This window comes from Poromitra crassiceps, assembly GCF_964638095.1.
Source record: "Poromitra crassiceps genome assembly, chromosome: 22".
NCBI lineage: Eukaryota > Metazoa > Chordata > Actinopteri > Beryciformes > Melamphaidae > Poromitra > Poromitra crassiceps.
This window is the reverse complement of record NC_139647.1, coordinates 15,505,757-15,525,217: the sequence shown is the minus strand read 5'-3', so window position 1 is coordinate 15,525,217 and position 19,461 is coordinate 15,505,757. Positions and strand designations below refer to the sequence as shown.

The 19,461-nt window shown below is 46.0% G+C and overlaps 1 protein-coding gene across 1 annotated transcript; it reads right to left on the bottom strand.

Annotated features, from left to right (window-relative positions):
• Positions 1 to 79: 79 nt before the first annotated feature.
• slc3a1 (solute carrier family 3 member 1) lies at positions 80 to 12,365 on the bottom strand. The gene is made up of 10 exons (XM_083658531.1): positions 12,122 to 12,365; positions 11,525 to 11,704; positions 10,968 to 11,113; positions 10,220 to 10,345; positions 9,071 to 9,190; positions 6,655 to 6,779; positions 5,174 to 5,375; positions 3,847 to 4,029; positions 3,435 to 3,566; positions 80 to 531 (listed from the first exon to the last, which is right to left on the bottom strand). The coding sequence occupies exons 1-10, from the start codon at positions 12,348 to 12,350 to the stop codon at positions 100 to 102; spliced, it is 1,875 nt and encodes a 624-aa protein (XP_083514657.1). The 5' UTR covers positions 12,351 to 12,365; the 3' UTR covers positions 80 to 99.
• Between the last annotated feature and the right edge of the window lie 7,096 nt (positions 12,366 to 19,461).

Here is a 19,461-nt window from a genome sequence, read left to right as displayed (position 1 = left end):
ATGATATGATACAGTATATATCACTTAAAAGGGTGAATGCTGAAGAAAAGACTTTGATTATTTGATTGCGACTGTGAGGCTGTAATAACTTCTCTTATATTAGCATTTATAAAGAATGTCCATGGCCCCCAGATAGCAGGCCTTCTCCGAGACATAGCACTGCGTGGGGTGGTTGGGATTAAACTGGGTGTGGGTGGAGTACTGGATCACTAAGCCTTCTCCTGCTGCGGTCTGGATGCCAGACTTCTGCACCACCTTCCCATCGTTCACCCGCTCGGTGCTCATCAGCACCACCAGCCGGTCTGGCAACTCACTGACGGAGGAGAGATCTGTGACGGCAGAGTCTTTGCCAAAGTTGAGGACTATGAGGAAAGCCCGGTTGAGCCCGCCCAGCTCTCGGAGGTAGGAGAAGACGTTGGTGTCGGCGTGAACGTAGCAGAACCAGCCGCGGTGAAGTGGGAGCTCCGACTGACGCAGGGCGTTCAGGAAACGGTACTGGGCCAGAACAGAACCATCATCCTTCTTCTGGGCCTAAAGGGGAAGAGCAGCAAGAGGACAGATGGTAAAAAAAGCTGTGATGTTTGGCTGGATACAAACAACAAAAAATCTGAACATCATAGCAATAGTTGATCTTTTAATTGCTAAACATGGAATAAAAAAAATTTGTAAAATGAATTGTGGTGTTTGTTTGAGCTCAGCAGGCAGATACAGCTAAAATGCAAAGCCACAATTAATTGTAACGCTCTGAACAGATAACTGGAAAAATAATGCTACCTCTGCAGATCCAATAGGCCTTATAAACTCAGGCAGTGTAGCTAATGACTACATGTATAGACCTTATTCAATTGACGTCACTCACGTATGGGCACACCTACCGCCACCATGTTCTCGACATAACGCAGCAGCTCTTAAGTGACAGCCTATGTGAGAGCAGCGTTTATAGGAAGCTAGCCGGCGTTAGCGTTACCTGTATCGTTCCAATTGTGTTCGGATGGTGACCTGCGTTACACACGGCTGTAGTAATGACAGCAATAAAGTCCCCGTGGTTTGTTTCTATCTCTACCGTCCACAGACGTGAAGGGAGCGAGACGGAGGATACGTCAGCAGCACAGGAGAGGTGTGTGGATAGTAGGGGTGGGGAAAAAAATCGATTCACCTAAGTATCGCGATTTTTAATGTCACGATTTTTTGGATCGATCTTTTATTCCAGAATCGATAATCGCAAAAAAAAAAAAAAAAATTTTTTTTTTTGGTGCTTGCAGTCAGGCCACTCACTGAACAGCAAGCCAGGCGCCGCCTACTGGTTTACTAGTGGTTTTATTACTTTATTAGTTAGTCTGAAGTAATAATTACACTTCAGGGTTAAAGTGGGTGCATCTCATTGTAAAATTGGACTTCAAACGGCCCAAATCTGGCTTCAAACGGCCCAAATTTCACGCGCGTTGGCCCATATCGGCCTGGCCTGCTTGGTATCTAATGCCCGGCCTGAATTATGATCCCAGTCCGCCCCTGTTTTTAACTATATCGCCCAGCCCTACTCATGATATATAATATACAGTCTCTAGTGTATGATTCAACTTTTCCCATGTTCTAATCTAGTGTAAAAAAGCAAACAAACTGAAAAAAGAAAAGAAAAAAAGAAACAAAAATCGCAATAAATCGTAATATCGAATCGCAATAATCGTAGAATCGCAATACTTAAGAATCGCAATATAAATCGAATCGGCACCCAAGAATCGTGATAGTATCGAATCGGGAGATAAGTGAATCGCCACAGCCCTAGTGGATAGTTAGGAGAGACAGGTGAAACTTTCTGACAGCTCCTCACAGCAAAGTCTGTTCATCTCGTTTTTTTCTTTTGTTTATTATTACAGGCATTAACGGCAGCATACAAACAACAACTCTGGGGTTTTTATTGCTGTCATCACTATCGCTATTTTGTAATGGAACAGAAACGACAATAAGGCCGTTACTATAGTTGTCAGCTGCAGGACGGTATGTCAACAATATGGCGCTGTCCAGGGTTAGCGAATAAGGTCTATTGGTACAGTTTGTGGAGCCATGCAGCTGAGACATTGTTAACTGCAATGATTACAGATCAACACCACAGAGCAAAACACCACACGAGTGTCTGACTCAATAGTAGATGTGTCACTTCCTCCATTCATTCACCACAACCCACACTTCACTATTCTCTCTGTACAACAGCATGATGCAACAAGACACCAAATGCTAACTTAACCCATTGATACCTGATGCAGCATTTGTGTGTGTATCCCTTTAAGACCGCGGCCTTAAAGGGATACACACACAAATGCTGCATCAGGTATCAATGGGTTAACAAGATGCCCATCAGCTCTCTACTTCTGAGCAAGCCTGTGGATTGTGATTGGTTGAATAAATCCAAACACTTATTTTCACCGGCATCAGCCAGTCTTTTGTCCTGTGTCAGATCAGCACTAAAATGGTCAATGGCCTGCATTTATATAGCGCTTTTATCCAAAGCGCTTTACAATCAGTAGGTACATTCACCCATTCACACACCGATGGCGGCAGGCTACCACGCAGGGTGCTGGCACACCATCGGGAGCAATTTGGGGTTCAGTATCTTGCCCAAGGACACTTCAACATGCAGACTGGAGGAGGCGGGAATCGAACCACCGACACTCTTTCATCCAAAGCGGTTAGTGACGACCCGCTCTACCTCCTGAGCTACAGCCGCCCTAAAACAGTCTAGAGAGTTTGGTGAGGTGAAAGTGTGTGTGGTGCACATACTTCCACACTGTGCTGTAGTCAGGGTGTACAGCAGTGATACTCAACTGGCGGCCCGCGGGCCACATGCGGCCCCTGTGTGGCCCGCGATGGAATTGCACTTTTTTTTTTTTTTTTTACAGTGCACCTGAACGCAACATGCAAGATACCCGATGAATAAGTGTCCAAATGTTCATGTCATTCTGGCCAATACTCAGACTTCTGTTATAGCATTTCAGTCTGGAATATGGAATATCTTTCAATAATCTATGATTTAGCTGCTAAATTGTCAAATACCGCCGTCTGCTCGCTACCCAGGCACTTATGTATGTACTTAACCTAAGTAACTATCCGGTGTGTACAACATTGTCAAACTAAACTCCGTCTGACACCTACAATCCTTTGCACCCGGGCAAAGCAAGTTGAGTATCCCTGGTGTACAGTGTGTGTGTGGTGCACATACCTCCACACTGACTGTGCTGTAGTCAGGGTGTACAGTGTGTGTCTGGTGCACATACCTCCACATTGACTGTGCTGTAGTCCGGGTGTACAGTGTGTGTGTGGTGCACATACCTCTACATTGACTGTGCTGTAGTCAGGGTGTACAGTGTGTGTGTGGTGCACATACCTCCACATTGACTGTGCTGTAGTCAGGGTGTACAGTGTGTGTGTGGTGCACATACCTCCACATTGACTGTGCTGTAGTCCGGGTGTACAGGCAACCAGGTGATGTTTGTTTTGTTGTTGTTGCTGAAGCCCGCATTCACGTCACCACTCCACTGCATCGGAGACCGCTGAGGGTCCCGACTGGCACTCTGCAGGCAGAGGAGAGGAGAGGATTTAGCCTGGTCCTTATGCTGCCTCTGTCAGAGAACAGTTTGACTTTGAATGTACACTATGTGTGTACACGTTAATGCATATTTGCATTGTACTGGATACTAGCTAGCACGCTCTCTTGCACTATAGGTGCACCCCTGTATCACAGGCATCAGAATGTGTCACGTCAGCAGCGTCGATGTGTTTGTTTAGTCGACTGTCACAGTTCTCGTCTGCACTCTATGTGAATATTTGAGTGCGTTTCAGTGTTGTACTGACCGCGTTGTATTTGCCAGCAGGGTCCTGGATCTGACTCTGTGTGACGTTGATGTTCTCCATGCCGAGCTCCTCGCCGTAGTAGGTGGTGGCCGTGCCCGGAAGTGTCAGCAGCAGCATGTTGATGACGCGCACGTACTTCTGACCAGCGCTGGAGGCAATCCGAGGCTGGTCATGGTTGCCCACCTGATGATGATGATGATGATGGTGTGGAGGGGAGGGGAGGGAGAGGAGGTGGGAAGGAAGGAGAGAGATGAATTGTGAGGATAAGAGAAAGAGTGACGTGGATGGGTAGGGTAGGGTTGGGTACCGCAACCCGGGGCCACTATGGTACCAGTCCAGTACCTTTACAACCGGTACCGGTACCGGACCGAACTGCAACACAGATTTAGCGGCCTCATTTCAGTGCTGTTGTAGAAAATTGAAGTTCCATTGGCATTTCATAATCAATAAGCTATAATTGCATACACATTGTATTGGTATGAGTTATTAGTTATCAACACATCATAGTGACATCTCACACATATACATTCCATTCTATAACAAGTGCCATGCCCGAGCTGCTGAGTGAAATATCCGACCCTCCTGTTCTCCGAAACCGGTGCCGCACGCACGCACCTTCACTAACATTCTTGTTTGGAGCACGCTACTTGAAATCCTCTTTAAATAAAAATTCTGCTTTAAAATTGAGAAAAGTATTGTATCGATTTAGCACTGGTATCGAAAAATACAAAAGGTTACCCATCCCTACGGGTTGGGGAAGAAATGGAGGTCAGAAAGAGGGAGATAAGCTAGGTAGGTGGAGTAATTAAGGTAGAGAGAAAGTTGAGCGGTTAATCTCACTGGCAGAGTTAGAGTGACGTCATCATGAAGGGCTGATACTGTATGAGTGTTTCCCCTTTCTGTTTGATTGGACAGATGAAAGTGGAGAGAGACAGGAACCAGAACATAGAGCTCTGATGTTAGGATGATGTCATCATTCCTACTATGATGTCATAGATCACTGATGATGTCGCAGACGGTGATGATGTCATGATTCATAAGTGTCTTAAATCATGTCTCTGATGGCCTTACTGATGATGTCACTACGCAGTGTGATGTCATAGTTGGGACCTATAAGGGTGTGCTCTGCAGGTCCTCTGTAGTTGTTCTATAGACTAACCTCACGGCAACCTTCTGCACAGTTCCCATCTTCGAACCTTGCAGACTCAGCTATCAAGTTCTACAGCGTTCCTAGTTATCGAGACTTCAGTTTACCAAGTGTGTCTTGGACATTAAGTATCCGCACGTAAATCCACATGTCTCACAGCAACCTTAACATCTGACTCACCACCCAGTTGGGCCATTGTCCCGTGGGCATGTTGGCCATCCAGAGGTGGACCAGCTGCCGGACCCACAAGCCGCTGGTGTTCTGGGGCAGGTCCAGCAGGTAGAAGTTAAAGGGGAAGTCGCTCTCTTGGACCAGCGGGGTGCTGTAGTACATCATGGTCTTGTCCACCTCGTGGTAATCGTACGATTCTGTCACCATGAACCTAGAAGTAGGGCAACAGCTTATGTTTCGTATAGAGTCGATATGCAAACTGATCCACAGCGATGAAGGCCAACCTTCACCCATGGGGTCATGTCGCACAGGCGATGTATGACCCTCTGCTTCACATGGGAAGTGAAGCTCTCCAAATAATTTCAAACTCATCAAAACTTTTTCGCTAATCGTAGAGAATAACCGTAGCTAAGCTAGAGAGTTCTGTGGGAGCAGCCCTGCCAGGAACCGAACACGGTTCTCTCGATTCAGTCTGCAATCTCACTCCCTGTGGCACATTTTCACCCACATGACCAAACGTGGTGAACAGAGCCACTGACCGACCAATCCTTGGAGCCGCTGCTGTCGTGGGGGCGGGGCTACTATTACAAAATCTGATATGGAATCTCGATGCTTTTTGGTGCATATTTTGAGGTGCGTTATCTTGTATTTGCAGTTGTCTGTGCCCTACTTGTATGTTCTAATCTCACATCTCTGCCTTTAAATCATTTGTAGGAGTTCAATTATTACATAACAGTCCATACATCTCCCAATATAGCTTATAGCTCCCATACCTGCATCTGCCAGGTCATACCTGTATCTGCCAGGTCATACCTGTATCTGCCAGGTCATACCTGTATCTGTCAGGTATCATACCTGTATCTATCTGCCAGGCCATACCTGTATCTGCCAGGTCATACCTGTATCTGCCAGGTCATACCTGTATCTGTCAGGTATCATACCTGTATCTGTCAGGTATCATACCTGTATCTGTCAGGTATCATACCTGTATCTGCCAGGTCATACCTGTATCTGCCAGGTATCTGCCAGGTCATACCTGTATCTGCCAGGTATCTGCCAGGTCATACCTGTATCTGCCAGGTATCTGCCAGGTCATACCTGTATCTGCCAGGTCATACCTGTATCTGCCAGGTATCTGCCAGGTCATACCTGTATCTGCCAGGTATGTGCCAGGTCATACCTGTATCTGTCAGGTATCTGCCAGGTCATACCTGTATCTGCCAGGTATCTGCCAGGTCATACCTGTATCTGCCAGGTATCTGCCAGGTCATACCTGTATCTGTCAGGTATCTGCCAGGTCATACCTGTATCTGTCAGGTATCATACCTGTATCTGCCAGGTCATACCTGTATCTGCCAGGCCATACTATGTATCTGCCAGGTCATACCTGTATCTGTCAGGTATCATACCTGTATCTGCCAAGTCATACTATGTATCTGCCAGGTCATACCTGTATCTGCCAGGCCATACCTGTATCTGCCAGGTCATACCTGTATCTGCCAGGCTCACGGCTGTAGATGTCCATCTCCGCCCTCCATTCCCTCAGCAGGTCATGCAACCCCAGCTGAGTGGTGGTGTAGTCGTGGTGCAGGTCCCACTCTGAAGTGACCGATTCCTAGAGAGTTCAAATAATATGGCTATGATGACTGGTCAGCTTTTCAGTGACAGTAGCTGAATATTACATAAAACCACCATTAGTGGGGCTATTATAAGGTTTGTGGTTTCTGTATTGAATGCTACAACAGTAAGTGAACTAATCGACCATTCAACAAAAATCCTCTATTTTAACTGACTGAATCTCGTTCAAATTTGTCATAAAATATCCAATACACACCCATGACTGCATAACTGTTAATTTAAGTATTAATTCACTGAAAAAAAACAATTGAGCAATTTAGAAAAACACTTGCATTCTCTTTCGTTACAAAGGTATGTTATCACTGTTTTGTAAAAGAGGGGAAACGGCGTTGCAGCAACAAGGGCTCTTGTTTTGTCCTCAAATCACTACAAAGCACAGCCTCTCATGGCTTATTGCTTAAGTAGAGCAGCAGTGAGTGTGGGTGGAATGCTGCAGCAGTCAGTAAACCAGTCAGTCAACAGTGAGTAGACCAGTCAGTCAACAGTCAGTAAACCAGTCAGTCAACAGTCAGTAAACCAGCCAGTCAACAGTGAGTAAACCAGTCAGTCAACAGTGAGTAAACCAGTCAGTCAACAGTCAGTAAACCAGCCAGTCAACAGTGAGTAAACCAGTCAGTCAACAGTGAGTAAACCAGTCAGTCAACAGTGAGTAAACCAGTCAGTCAACAGTGAGTAAACCAGCCAGTCAACAGTGAGTAAACCAGTCAGTCAACAGTGAGTAAACCAGTCAGTCAACAGTGAGTAAACCAGTCAGTCAACAGTCAGTAAACCAGCCAGTCAACAGTGAGTAAACCAGTCAGTCAACAGTGAGTAAACCAGCCAGTCAACAGTGAGTAAACCAGCCAGTCAACAGTGAGTAAACCAGTCAGTCAACAGTCAGTAAACCAGTCAGTCAGTCAGTCTCAGTATTATAGTGTTATTCAGTCAATCCCAATGACTTGTTAATCCTCTAAAATATGCCACTTTTCTACTAATCTTTCCACTGTGAGAAATAACTTCAGTCTCCATGGAATAAAAAGCCCTTCTTATTATCCCTTATTATTCTTATTACCGCTTCTTATTCTTATTACCGCTATGTTCAGTTCTGCTTGAAACAATGTTGTGTGAATAGTAGGAACAGCACTTGTTTTCTCAAGCAAAGCACTAAATGTGACATCGACTGTTTTGGGTAACAAGTAGGAATGTTTACAAATTCAGAAAGTGCAGATTAATTTGTAAGCTTTCAAATGATTTCGTCATACAATAAAATCTGAAAATAGTTGGAAGATTATGCTTATTTCAATGTCCGTACTCCTAAAAGCAACATCCAGAGACAGGCCTGAAAGTTGGTGAACACGCTTAGTTTGCCCTGAGCAAGCTTAGTTTGCTAACAAATTATAAGTATATATATATATATATATATATATATAAAATCAAGGTTGCCTACTTCACCAGACTGTCACAAATGAACCCATCAAGCCAGAGATAAATTGTACGTCATGTAAAGTAAAAACTCCCACTCACGTAAATGTTTGTTCTACCAGCTGCATTGTAAAGTACCACTTCAGTGGAGCTGCTTCTGCCTACCACACCTCTATTTATACAATTAAAATGTGTACTCTATGACACATTACAACAAGTTCACGTGGTATAATTATATCACTCACTCAGCATAATAACAAGATTCTTTCAGAGATTATTAACCAAAGTGAACCATGATCTCCTCAACTCAGAGGAAGATTATATCATTCTTAAATTGGGCTAAATACAGATTTCTTATGGTTAATTTAGCTTACATGTAACCAGTGGCACAACTATGAAGGGTTAAATAATTCCTAGGAGCACCCCTTGGTGCTTGAATATCATTGAAGGTACATTTGATTGCACCTGAAGTGCCACCTTACATAGAGTGACATGTGACTGACATGTGGTTGGTGGCACAATAGAACACCTGCTCTGCCATTTGAGACGGATCCATTTCACCTGGCAGATCACATCAAACAGTCCTGATGACCACGTGTCACTCGTGAGTGACCAGAGAACAGCGCTGATCGCAAAGTGCAACGGCTCGTTACCACCCATTACTAAAGCACAACCAGGGCCTCATTATTTATTTTATTTTATTGAACCTTTATTTATACAGGTGAATCACCTTGAGACCTGGATCTCATTTTCAAGTGCGACCTGTTCATTATAGATCATCTATGGTTCTGAGTCCATCGGGTGCACCTGAGCTAGACTGAACCGAGCGAGGCTAGTAGCCATGAGGTGTGGAGAGGCAAAACTCACTGGGGGTTTGCTTGGATCCACCTGCGGTTCGTCCCTCAAATGCACGGCCTCGAGGAGGTGCTTCACTGCATCCATGCGGAACCCGTCCACTCCCTTTCCCAGCCAGAAACCAATGATGTCCTGAGGAGAGACGTTCAAAAGAGTTCGACGTCATGCCTGCAATACCAGAATGAGACTGCAGGGAGCGCCAGGACTATTAGACTCATTAGTATGGCAAGGGCCAATGTGTCGGTGGTCCTTTTATGAAATGGTTTTATTTTCCACCCTTTAAACCAAAAGTGTCCACTTTGTCTTCAGTCCACGTCTACGAAAGAGCAGAGGACACTCATCCTCTGTTGTCCTATGTGCTGTATAAGACAGACAAGGGTCAATCGGCTAAAGGTAATGTGTAAGCGATTGTAAGCAGAGATAATGATGGATTCCTCAGTGTGAAACAGACGAGGAGGACAGCACAGAAACAAGATGGTCGTTACCTCAGCCAAGGAGGTTTTTGTTCTCGCTGCCATTTGTCAGCAGAACTACGGAAAAACTACTGGCCTGATTTTCATGTAACTTTGTGGAAGGGTGTAGCATGAAGGGTGTAGCATGAAGCATGAAGGGTGTAGCATGAAGGGTGTAGCATGAAGGGTGTAGCATGAAGGGTGTAGCATGAAGCATGAAGGGTGTAGCATGAAGGGTGTAGCATGAAGGGTGTAGCATGGTGGAAGGGTGTAGCATGAAGGGTGTAGCATGAAGGGTGTAGCATGGTGGAAGGGTGTAGCATGAAGGGTGTAGCATGGTGGAAGGATGTAGCATGAAGGGTGTAGCATGAAGGGTGTAGCATGGTGGAAGGGTGTAGCATGAAGGGTGTAGCATGAAGGGTGTAGCATGGTGGAAGGATGTAGCATGTAGCATGTAGCATGTAGCATGGGCCAAGGAAGCACACATTACATTTTGGAGCAGATCCGATTCTCGAACAAGCAATAATAGCACAAACCTTGGCGGCTGCCCGTCTAACTTAGGATAAATTATACAGAAGATGCTTTTAGAAATGAGTGGGTGGCACAGAGAGGGGACGAGTGCATGTAACATCTTTAATGTATAAAGCCAGTGTGTATCACATGAGAACAAACAGAAAGGGCTTTGAATGAGCACGCCATGTCACCTTACCATCATCTCTTTGCGGACATGTGGGTTTCTGAAGTTGAGGTCTGGTTGCTCTTTGAGGAACTGGTGCAGGTAGCACTTTCCTCTAACTTCGTCATACGTCCACGACGAGTTCCCGAACACACTCACCTGAGGAGAGAACACGGGACAAGATGGGAACGACATTAGGAGCAGAGGTGCTCACAAGTCATTTTTTACAAGTCAAGTCTCGAGTCTTGGAGCTAGAGTCCAAGTCAAGTCTCTTATGGATCATATCATCTGCTGCATACCATCCAGTTTGCTTATAACACTGGCATAGCTAAAACTAAGGAATTCAAAGCATGTACTGCATTATCCTCGCTCCTTTATCTATTAACATACAGTATATCAGCATTGATTAGTTTACATTATTATTCATAAACATTTCCTTAATGTTATGTCGAGTCTCAAGTCTTTTGAGGACAAGTCTCAAGTCACTGTCTGTGTGACTCAAGTCCAAGTCCCCATCTCTGATTAGTCGAATAGAATGTCCCCATTCACCTTCATGTATGTGATGATAATAGAATTGGAGGAAAAGAGCACATACAGTATAGGTCCTCTACCTTCTCTCCATCCTCCTTCTTAGACAAAGTCATCATCCACAACGCAACACATGAGACACATCAGCTGAGGTACAGAGACTGACACACAAGAACAACAACCAGACACCAACAGGCAGAAAGACAGACACAGGCAGCACGTTGTGCATTGAGAAACTATGTACAGTACCAACCCAGTTATTAGGCCTTGGTTCAGTCTGGTTGCAGTCAGTCCAGACGTAGTAGTCCTTGTAGTGCTCATCTCCGGCGCGGCTCAGGTTGAACCAGCGGTGCCGGTCACTGGTGTGATTGGGAATGAAATCCATGATCAGTTTCAAGCCTATAGGAGACAGAGAGAGGTTAGAACAACCCAAGTCATGGACAACTGGAGGTCATACAGATACGCACAGGAAAACAGACAGATTCTTCATGTTCAGACAGGTCAGACGGAGGAAATGCGAGACTTTCCATTGTCCCACCTCCATAGGGAGGTGAGAGGTCATGATTAGAAGAGTCACTGGATCCAGCAGGGATTCAGAGTCTAACTCACGATCACGTCTGGGCAGATGCTTGGGGACACAGGGTCCTTGAACCCAGGACCTTCAAGGACGGTCTTTTCCAGCCAGTAAGCCACCCAGCTACCCCAGAGAGATACATGATGACCATTAACGAAGTCAACCAACGATCACTCCTCCCCACACAGGCGTGCTCACAGCCTGCTTACTGCTTACAGCCTGCTCCAAACACAAACCTTTGTCGTGCATTCCAGCCAGGAGTTCGTCAAAGTCCTCCATGGTTCCAAAGAGTGGGTCGATGGCCCTGAAGTCTTCCACGTCGTAGCCAAAGTCCCTCATGGGAGAGCGGTAGAAGGGACTGATCCAAACGGACTTGATGTTCAGGTACTGGAAATAATCCAGCTGGTCTTGGATACCTGACAGAAATAAAACATCAGAAAGAATACGTGTGGGACAGCAATAACCTCGCTGCACTCCGAGCTATTGGTTTAACTCCGTCCCAGCAGTGGAGAAAAGAGATGGCAACACCGTGGGCCAGCTATATACTCGGTTTGACCTAGTCTTGTTTTGACATTGCACATGGTACTGCATGGGCCAGGAGGACTAGCATGATCAGCAGCAGCACTGCCTGTGTGCATCTCTCCTGTGCTGCTCTCTCTCGCTCGGTGTTCTGTGTGTGTGTGTGTGTGTGTGTGTGTGTGTGTGTGTGTGTTCTGCCTGGCAGGGCTGTGGGCACAATAACAACACTTCTAATAAGACACTTGGATAGAACATGGCACTGTCCTAGAAGATCAGTTCATAGACCACACAGTGTAGTCAGTGTATCATCTTACCTTTGAGGTCTCCCACCCCATCGCCGTCTGAATCTTTGAAGGAGCGGGGGTAGACCTGGTACACCGGCGAGGCCTGCCACCAGCTGAGGCACCGAGGCGAGAGGACGATCACCGTGACCGTCAGTGCCACCAGGGCCAGGGTGCAGGCTATGGTCAGGCCGAACAGGATCTGGCGGGCCACTCGGTACCGGGCTTGGCCGGAGTACAGCAGCAACACCTCCTTGGGCATCCCGGCGTACGGTTTGATCTGCGTGTACTCAGAGTCCAGGTGCACCCCGGTGGAGTCCCGGTCCTCCTCGCCGGGGTCGGCCACGGAGGTGGTGGTGGAGGAGGAATCCACCTCCGGTGGTTGCTCTTCACCTGCCTCCTGGAAGCCCAGGTTCCTGGTGCATTCTCCTAGCTCCATACTCGGCTTTGTGGCTTTTTTTGGAGACTGCTGGCTGATTTAATTCGGCCTAATTGAGGAAAAAGCACCTGAGGACGAAGTGTGTTTGCTGTTCTTCTGCAGTCGGCTGGAGAGACTCAGAGCGCCAACACACAGTGCACTGAGTCATGTAGCTGCTCACAGAGGCTCACAGTGCTCACATGGTCATAGTGCTCTCTCACACACTCCCCACTTCTCTCAGACTTCCCTCCCACCCTTTCTCTCACACACACACACACACACACACACAGCAGTGCCACTTGTGGAATGTGGGAAACAGGAGAGTTGGACAGGAATGGTTAGAGATTAGTCTATGTTGTTGCTGGAGCACAGTGGATCTGCTCTACACTGCAACACAGTTTAGAACCAGGGGCACAGCTAAGCCAAATGTTGTCACGAAGTGAAGTGAACTAAGGCCATGTTCACATTACAGGCAAATCGGATTTGCTGATAAAGTCATTAATCATCATTATCTTGATTGGTTTCCCAAATCTGATTTGGCAGTGTGTCCACACTGCCACAAATCTGATTTTCAAGTCGGATCTGTGTGTCCAGATCTAAACAGCCTATCTGCATGGGTTGCTATGGTAACGATGTGGGCGTCAGTAAATACGTACGTTGGTGATGTGGTTTTCCTGCGCAGAAGCATTTGATGACGAGTTGCGAGTGACGTTCAAATCCGATTTGGTGGATCTGCGCGTCCGCGCTCAAGTCACATCAGTCGAAAGCAGATTGGAAACTACCTCCATATGTGGTTTGGGACAAGTGACACAAATCAGACTTGGAGCGTCCAGACTCATAAAACCAATCTGGATAAAGTCATTAATAGGTCACTAAAGTTCACAAATCAGATTTGGCCTCCTAGTCTGAACATGGCCTTGGCCAAACCACATAATGGAGGTAGTTTCCAATCTGCTTCAAATGTGCTTTTGACTGATGTGTCTTCAGTGCGGACGCGCAGATCCACCAAATCTGATTTGAACGTCACTCGCAACTCGTCATCAAATGCTTCTGCGCAGGAAAACCACGTCACCAACGTACGTATTTGTGGATCCTTGTGGAAACCTAGATAATGATGATTAATGACTTTATCAGCAAATCGGATTTGCCTGCAATGTGAACATGGCCTAAGTCACACCGACATGGCTACAGTATGAATCCATAGAGGACATAGATCTTAAATTGGTTATTGTGCCATCTCTGGTAGTGCCACTTCAGTTGTGGAAGGAATGCAAAAAGGAGTTAAGAAGGGAGAGAGATATTACCAAGATTAGGTCTATTAGAAGAAGAATCATAACTAAATATCACAAAGAAGTAGTGAATATATATGAATTAGATATAAACAAGTAAAAATGACATGTCCCACACGGTTTGATGAATGTGCTGTTTTTGCATCTTGTACTGTTGAACCCAAGGGGTAATAAACAAAGAAGGACAGTTACAGTCTTGAGAGGAGAATAATGAGTGTGTACTAACTAGGCTATATACAGGGACCATGACACTCAATACATCACTCATTCTAAACTGGGCTTATCTCTTGGAAAGGGAGGTGGACACTGATGTGATGACTGGTCTTATCTAACCTCAGTGACCCTGCAACACAGACTGTATCTCTACTGTTAACACTCCAGGGCCTCTTACACAAGTCACAGAGCAGCTTGTGAATGTAAAGTAAAAAATGGTGCCGTTTACACCACAAGTACTGGGGCTGGCTGCCAGCCAAATAGCTCGTCATCACCAACGTGTTCCCGCCGGCTAGTATTTTAACGGCCATTTTTGTTTTTAAATGTGGGCTCCATCTTTATTCTGCATCTTCATCGAGTCAGGAGAGACTTTAGGCCCGTGTCACAAAAACGGTGCAAGTTTCACTCTCCAAGCCAAGGCAGGCTTGCCTCTTGACAGTTTGAGTGTGTGCGAGTGTGTCGGCTATAACTTACCCACTTTGTTCGTCTACATTGTTAATGACGGGGATGACACTTGATCGTCACGCAGCCGGGCGGCACCGAGAGGAACTTGTAATGTCAGCACGTGTGATTATTATTACAATAGAATAAACGTTCAATAGAAAGGGCATTTAACCCTGAAGGCTGAAGAAATGCTTGGTTAGTGTTTTTGTATGGAGCTGCCGGTGCTTATGAAAGGCACAGTCATTTCATTTCAAGTTCCCGACTGAAAAACAAAAACATGGCAGCGGTTAAACTTAAATCCATCTTTTATTGGAGATTATGTTCACCGTATGGTCTGAAACATCACAATATCATACTGGGAAATTAGAGGGACATGAAGGAGGGAGGGGTGGTGTCTCCTCGTCCTTCCTGTCACCCCCCCCTCCTCGTTGAAGGTGAGGAGGGGGGTAAAGCCCGTACATCACTCTCAAAACACACACAAGCTGATCATAATCTCACTCTGTCCTCAAAATACAGCACTTCTCATTTTAAAAACTGCTAAAAGCACTGGAATAAATAAAACAATTAATGTGAAACTTAGCATTGTCGTCATACTACATATATCAGTCAATCAATACAATGTGGATATATCAAATAAAGAGTGACCAGAGAAGTGGAGTGGCTTTAGAGTGCTCGGGTTCATTTTTCCAATCTGCAGAACCCTGTGAAAATATCAAGAATTTCAGTTCCGTCTCTTGGCTGCTTTGCCAGTTAGTGGCCATTTCACAACCATCCAGAACAGAACAAGGAACTTGGTTCCAAATCCTAGTTGCCTCCTCCTGGTGTCTTTAAGTCCATATGGAGCCAGCTGCCCCCCCCCCCCCCCCCCCCGAACAAGTGTCCGGTTCAGGAGACAAGTCTGCTTTGTAAAACTAACTTATACTTTTATGTCTCCTGAATTCAAAGCAACCAGTCATGGGGCAGATTAATCCGGCTTCAAACCTCCTTAGAATAAAGTGAGAAGACTTCCCATCATGTGACTCAATATTATATTCCACAAACCAAAACAATGATCAAGTAAAGTCTATTCCAAAACAAAATGGAGCCAAGAGAGCTTTTTTGTGTCATTAAATGACCTGTTGAGAGAGTGGTACTGCAGTGCTGCTTGTATTCAGTCCATGCAGTGGAGTCATAGTGTGAATAATGATCATTAATTACATTCAGAAAAATACACTTTTCTCCCGCCCCCCCCCCCCCCCCCCCTCCGTCAACACCTCTCCTAGCCCAGTGTGTGATATAGCTTAAACGTAATTCTAAACGAAAGGGCCTGTGTTCAGCATGGTAGAACCTTAGACAATATTAACAAGACAGAAAAGTATGGGGGTGCAGGAAATTATAATGTACGGGATTATTCAATTTCATAAGATTAAATCAGATGCGGTATCGATTATTAACTGCTGCCTGCTTTGGGGGGGGGGGGGGGGGGGGGGGTAGAAAGAGATATTACCAATCCCCGTGTGGTGGTATCCACACATACATACCTCATCCATATTCTTACATTGTGTTTCACCATACTGAACACGCCCACAGTTAACCCCACCCGCCCAAAACATCTCCCACTCGCACAACAAACGCACTCTTCCCTCAATCACAAAACATGCACAACTATAAAGACCCGACCCGCCCCCCCCCCCCCCCCCCCCATTTCCCACCACCACAAAAAGAAAAATCAACCGTCCCAATAAAAGAATGCAACTGCAAAAAAATATATATCATAACTACACATTCAAGTACCTATTTGTCATATGGCACCAAGGGTAAGTGTACCACAAGAACATGAACCAGCCAGCAAGCTCTGTTAGGCCTATTCTCTTTCAATACTGCCACTTCAGAAAGCACAACGAATTTGCCATTGAATGACTGGAGAAAAACAGAACAACAGGTGTGTATATTACATATTTGTATATACGTATATAATCTATTGTAAATGTGTCTACTGAAAACATAATACACACGTAATATACGTGCATACATTTTGTTTATATGCGCGTTTGAAAAAGGTTGAATAGGAGAAGCTTTGTCTGCCAAGTTTGTGTTTCTACAGTTGACATGAATAGTGACTTTGTGGGTTGACAGAAATGACCTATTGGGACTCCTTGTCGCGAGGAGAAGACGAGAACATGTAGCTGAGGAGGAGTCGAGAACATGTAGCTGAGGAGAAGACGAGAACATGTAGCTGAGGAGAAGTCGAGAACATGTAGCTGAGGAGAAGTCGAGAACATGTAGCTGAGGAGAAGTCGAGAACATGTAGCTGAGGAGGAGTCGAGAACATGTAGCTGAGGAGAAGTCGAGAACATGTAGCTGAGGAGGAGTCGAGAACATGTAGCTGAGGAGGAGTCGAGAACATGTAGCTGAGGAGAAGTCGAGAACATGTAGCTGAGGAGGAGTCGAGAACATGTAGCTGAGGAGGAGTCGAGAACATGTAGCTGAGGAGAAGTCGAGAACATGTAGCTGAGGAGAAGTCGAGAACATGTAGCTGAGGAGAAGTCGAGAACATGTAGCTGAGGAGGAGTCGAGAACATGTAGCTGAGGAGAAGTCGAGAACATGTAGCTGAGGAGAAGTCAAGAACACTTCTTGCCACTTCTTTGACAACGTGAATACTTCCCGAGGCGTATTGTCTTCAGTCTTCCACTGGCTCTTCTTTACCTTCATACAGTGACACAAAAAAACTTCCACTTTTCTCTCTCCTGCTCTACAGTAGCTCGGTGACATTTCACCCTTCTCTTGTCCATTCTGTCCTACCCATCTGAAATAGGACCATGGCCACAGTGCTCTATAACGCAGGCTATACCAAAGAGATTAAAAAGACACGAAAAAGGATCAAAAGCATTCGTTTTACACGGGATATTTGAGAGATAGAGAAGGCAAGTGGTAGCTAGAGTGGGATTGTGTGTGCGCATGACACGCGTTTAAGAATTAAGGTCCTTACACATCGGGAGCGTTTTTTTCGTGCGTCAATATTTTCCGAACCTATATCAGTCAATGCAACCGTGCATACCAACGGTGAAGTTTCGCTGAGCGTTATTGCGGTGTTTATTTTTTCGAACCACGGTCGATTTTTCAGAAATTCGCTTCCGACGTGTACACATCTGTGGCTGTGATTGACAGGTGGGTCAAAACTCGCATCGCAATTTCGTGCCGTATATTTGCATCGCTCCCGATGTGTAAGGACCTTAAGTCTGCCAATTTTGGATCTGTATATAAATTGTCTTAATTTGACAATACTGTCAAAAGTACGACAGGTATGTAATGTAAGAGACCAATTATGTGTGAAAAATCATTTTGACCTTATTCTATTCTTCCAGGAGAGGGTGAAGCAGAGGTGAGGTTGGACTCCCTTCACCACAATCTGTGTCTTTGGACCGCTGCTGTGCGGGGGCAGTGTGTGTGATACACATTTACTCACACACACACACACACACAAACACACGCACATACACACACACTTTAGGCCACAACAAATACCATGGCTGGGAATTAATTAATATGAAACAAACCTAAATCAAAATAGATATATCTATATATATGGATTTTATATATAATTTATATTTTCTATCTCTTAAACTAGGGGTTTTCAAAGTCAGACTGTGGGCCTCCCCTCAGACAAAGCTTGGCAAAAGGCCTGGCTCAATTTCTGGATGCCTATTGGATCATGATTATGTTATTTGATCCTATAGACCATAAGGCATTGAGCCAAGATAGCCGGATATAGTTTGACTTCAGACCAAATACATCAAAAGGTCCATCTGAATGTCTGAAGGTATTTATTTGTTTCCGACTCTGGAAAGTCTCTGAATGACCTCTTTAACCAAATCACAGACATTTAAACGCTATTCTTTGTGATCTCCTTTTGACAAGTCAAGTCAGATTGTTTTTCACTTCCATTCACTGAGCCTCCCCTGAAACGGCTTGGAGCTCTCCTGGGGAGGCCCCGCGTCCCACTTTGAAAACCCCCCGTGTTAAACGCTAGGCTGAAAACCCAATGATGTCTGCCAATGGAAATGACAGATGTGTCTCTCCGCACGAAGTGACACAAAGCAAAAAGAGAGAGAGAGAGAGAGGGAAAAGCCACAACTTTCCAAAGAAGAGAGAAGGTGAGCAGGGACGTGTGAGAAGAGCCGTCACACTTCAGTTTAAACCCTTCACATAATGCCTACAGGATGCAGCCAAGCGCACCAGGCCATGTCCTGCTGGAGGTCCTGCTGGAGGTCCTGCTGGAGGTAGTCCTGAGCCTGCCTGTAGTGACTCAGCTCTCTCACCTGAAAACAAGGCTCCCCATAAACCCCTGTTTCCGCTGGGGTGCCCTGTTTCCCCCGGGTGCCATGGGGCAAATTCAGTCTTGGGCCCTGAATTTGATGCTTGGAGACAGCGGTCTTTGGGAGTTCTGTGACCAGGGGGCTACTAGAGATCAGTGAAGCTTTGTCCAGCAGGCCAGGTGCCAGGGACAGATGAAGTGTTGAGGCCCCGTTTGAGGCCTGCGGCGCGGGGTACCACGTTAACGCCCACAACCCTGGACCGGGTAGCTTAGAGGGCGGGGCGTCACAGGCTTTTGTGGCCGATTGGCTGCCAGTCAGGTGCAGGTAAAGTCGTTACATTTCAAACAAATAACGCCGAAAATGTAGCCAGGTAACCGCCTTCAGTGTCTTCCAAATGTCCCTGGCTGGCTGGCTTGGTGTCCCACAGCGTCCACAACAGAGGGTGTCACAGAGTCCCTGTCCCCCCACAGCGTCCACACCAGAGGGTGTCACAGAGTCCCTGTGTCCCACAGCGTCCACACCAGAGGGTGTCACAGAGTCCCTGTGTCCCACAGCGTCCACACCAGAAGGTGTCACAGAGTCCCTGTGTCCCCACAGCGTCCACACCAGAGGGTGTCACAGAGTCCCTGTGTCCCACAGCGTCCACACCAGAGGGTGTCACAGAGTCCCTGTGTCCCACAGCGTCCACACCAGAGGGTGTCACAGAGTCCCTG